Source organism: Cupressus sempervirens, chromosome 6, assembly GCF_028749045.1.
Source record: "Cupressus sempervirens isolate cs-2001-9-10 chromosome 6, ASM2874904v1, whole genome shotgun sequence".
Classification (NCBI taxonomy): Eukaryota; Viridiplantae; Streptophyta; class Pinopsida; order Cupressales; family Cupressaceae; genus Cupressus; species Cupressus sempervirens.
The window spans coordinates 698687153-698689405 of record NC_143123.1 but is presented as its reverse complement, the minus strand read 5'-3'; the positions used below and the strand labels follow the sequence as shown (position 1 = coordinate 698689405).

Below are 2253 nucleotides of genomic sequence, written 5' to 3'. Positions count from 1 at the left end.
ACTTTGAGTTGGGAGTGAGGTTTCTCTTTCTGGGGTGTTTCCGGCTGAGCATAATTTCCTTTCTACTTGAGCGCTAGATAGTAAATTATATTGGGAGTGATGGACGAAACCAATAAAAAGTTCTGCATCTGTGTATTTATAGTGTGTATCCAACTGAAAACTCACGGCTCTGCAGTCAAAGGTGGACACTCTCTTGGGCAAATCGATGACTAGAAATCAGACAATAATTTCGAGAAATGGCACATCTGAATTGGGATCTTTCAGCCCAGATGGTACGAGTAACTGGTATATTGGCATCTGGAATGCCAATATAACAGAGAATACGATTGTTTGGGTGGCCAACAGGGAGACTCCTGCGAGAGAAAGTTCTGGCGTTTTGAAGCTTTCAGGAGGAGGTGATCTTGGACTGTTTGACGCAATGGGTGCATCTCTTTGGTCTGCCAATGTGACCAAAAGGCTTTTTTACTAGATTCTGGTAATTTTGTGATGTGCGGTGATGCCAACAAATCTAAAGCTGTTTGGCAGAGTTTTGACTATCCCGTCGACACCTTGTTGCCAGGGATGAGCTTCGATGGGCAGCAAAAGCTCGTCTATTGGAAAAGCCCAGTAGATCCTTCTCCTGGGATTTTCTCTTGTCAAGCGGACCCATCTGGAACCAAACAAACGAAGAAATATGGAACTTGGGACGGCAAGTCTTTCACTGAAATCCCATGGATGATAAACCAAGTCTACTTCTACAATGTCGGCGTTGAAAGCACTCACTCTGGTTGTTATGTCAAGTATACATTGAATGGTACCAAGAATATGCTCTCATGTTTCGTCCTAACAAAGTCTGGAGGAATGCAAGCATATGATCTGCTTGATGACGGTAAATGGAATATGTTCTGGTCTCGACCAGCAGAACCCTGTTCCACATATGGTCTCTGCGGCACCTATGGACACTCGCGCTTGGGATTTGCGAGAGTTGTGATCGAGTGGCTGTGTTCGACAGAGCCCCTTAAACTGCCATGCCAAAAATGGAAGCACCTACGGATTACGAGATCCGAGCAACAGTTTGGCTGCTGCTGAATCCGCATCGTCACACCCTACAATGACGAAGAAAGATTGCCAGAAAGCCTGCCTCCTCAACTGCTCTTGCACTGCGTTTGCTTTCAGTCCGCCTTTAGGGCCCTCCCAAATCTAGTCAGGCGATATTTTGAACTTGCGTACCTCTCTTCCATCAAAAACCAATGCAAATATTTTTGTTCGAGTAGCTGCCTCTGTAAACGCTACGATCGATGGAGAGTCATGCAGATTCCTCGATTTCTCTTCTAAGAATGTTTAGCTACATTGAGTTGAAGATTGCAACTAGGAATTTCAGGACAAAGCTGGGGAGCGGAGGATTTCGTACGGTGTACATAGGACGTCTGGTAGACTGTACACTTGTGGCGGTAAAGAAGATGAACAGTGTACAGAGACAAGATGAGAAGCAATTTCGAGCAGAAATCAGCTCTCTATAACTAATTTATCATTCTTAGTCAGGCTCCGAGGCTTTTATGCAGAAGGCAAGAGAAGGTATTTGATTTATGATTTCATGTGTAATGGCTCTCTTAGTTCCTTACTCTTCTCAAATAAATCTAAAGGTAACCATAAGGTACTCGACTGGAAGACTCGATTTGAGATCGCGTTAGGCATAGCAAGAGGATTATTTTATCTCCATGAAGAATGCAGAGATTGTATCATTCACTGCGAAGTTAAGCCCGAAAATATTCTTCTCGACAGTAATTTTTTGACTAGAAGTTGGCAGATTTTGGACTGGCAAAGCTTGTGGGTAGAGATTTCAGCCGTGTTCTCACTACAACAAGAGGAACGAGAGGATACTTGGCTCCAGAGTGGATCTCTGGTCTTCCCATTACTCCCAAGGTTGATGTGTACAGTATTGGTATGATGCTTTTGGAAATCATTTTTGGCCGAAGAAATTTGGATTTAAGAATTCAAGACTCAACTAAGTATTACTTTCCCTCATGGGCTGCCTCCCAAATTTTCAACGGCAACACAATTAATATTGTGGAGGCAGGAACTGCAGAGGAAATTGACAGTGAAGAGGTGAGAAGAACAATTATTGCCGGGTTGTTATGCATTGAAAAGTATGAGGGAGTGAGGCCGAACATAAGGCAAGTGGTGCTAATGCTGGAAGGGAAGTTGCAGCCACAAATTTCACAAATTCAGTACTATGCGCTTATGGATAATCCAATAGACCAAAAAAAACACTAG

General features: G+C 43.5%; 2 protein-coding genes across 2 annotated transcripts; both read left to right on the top strand.

Annotated features, from left to right (window-relative positions):
* The first annotated feature begins 205 nt into the window (after positions 1–205).
* Positions 206–1068, top strand: LOC149554137 (receptor-like serine/threonine-protein kinase SD1-8). Its single transcript, XM_089790432.1, has 2 exons — positions 206–422; positions 470–1068. Exons 1-2 carry the CDS (start codon positions 206–208, stop codon positions 1066–1068), a joined length of 816 nt encoding a protein of 271 aa, XP_089646558.1.
* Positions 1069–1090: 22 nt separating this feature from the next.
* Positions 1091–2253, top strand: LOC149554136 (G-type lectin S-receptor-like serine/threonine-protein kinase SD2-2). The gene is made up of 4 exons (XM_089790431.1): positions 1091–1154; positions 1294–1430; positions 1518–1554; positions 1787–2253. The coding sequence occupies exons 1-4, from the start codon at positions 1091–1093 to the stop codon at positions 2251–2253; spliced, it is 705 nt and encodes a 234-aa protein (XP_089646557.1).

Coding starts and splice junctions, on each gene's coding strand:
- LOC149554136 (XM_089790431.1), top strand. CDS start 1,091: ATGACGAAGAAAGATTGCCAGAAAGCCTGCCTCCTCAACTGCTCTTGC. Junction 1,155..1,293: donor TTGCACTGCGTTTGCTTTCA/GTCCGCCTTTAG, acceptor AGAGTCATGCAG/ATTCCTCGATTTCTCTTCTA. Junction 1,555..1,786: donor TATGCAGAAGGCAAGAGAAG/GTATTTGATTTA, acceptor AGAAGTTGGCAG/ATTTTGGACTGGCAAAGCTT.
- LOC149554137 (XM_089790432.1), top strand. CDS start 206: ATGACTAGAAATCAGACAATAATTTCGAGAAATGGCACATCTGAATTG. Junction 423..469: donor TGGACTGTTTGACGCAATGG/GTGCATCTCTTT, acceptor CTTTTTTACTAG/ATTCTGGTAATTTTGTGATG.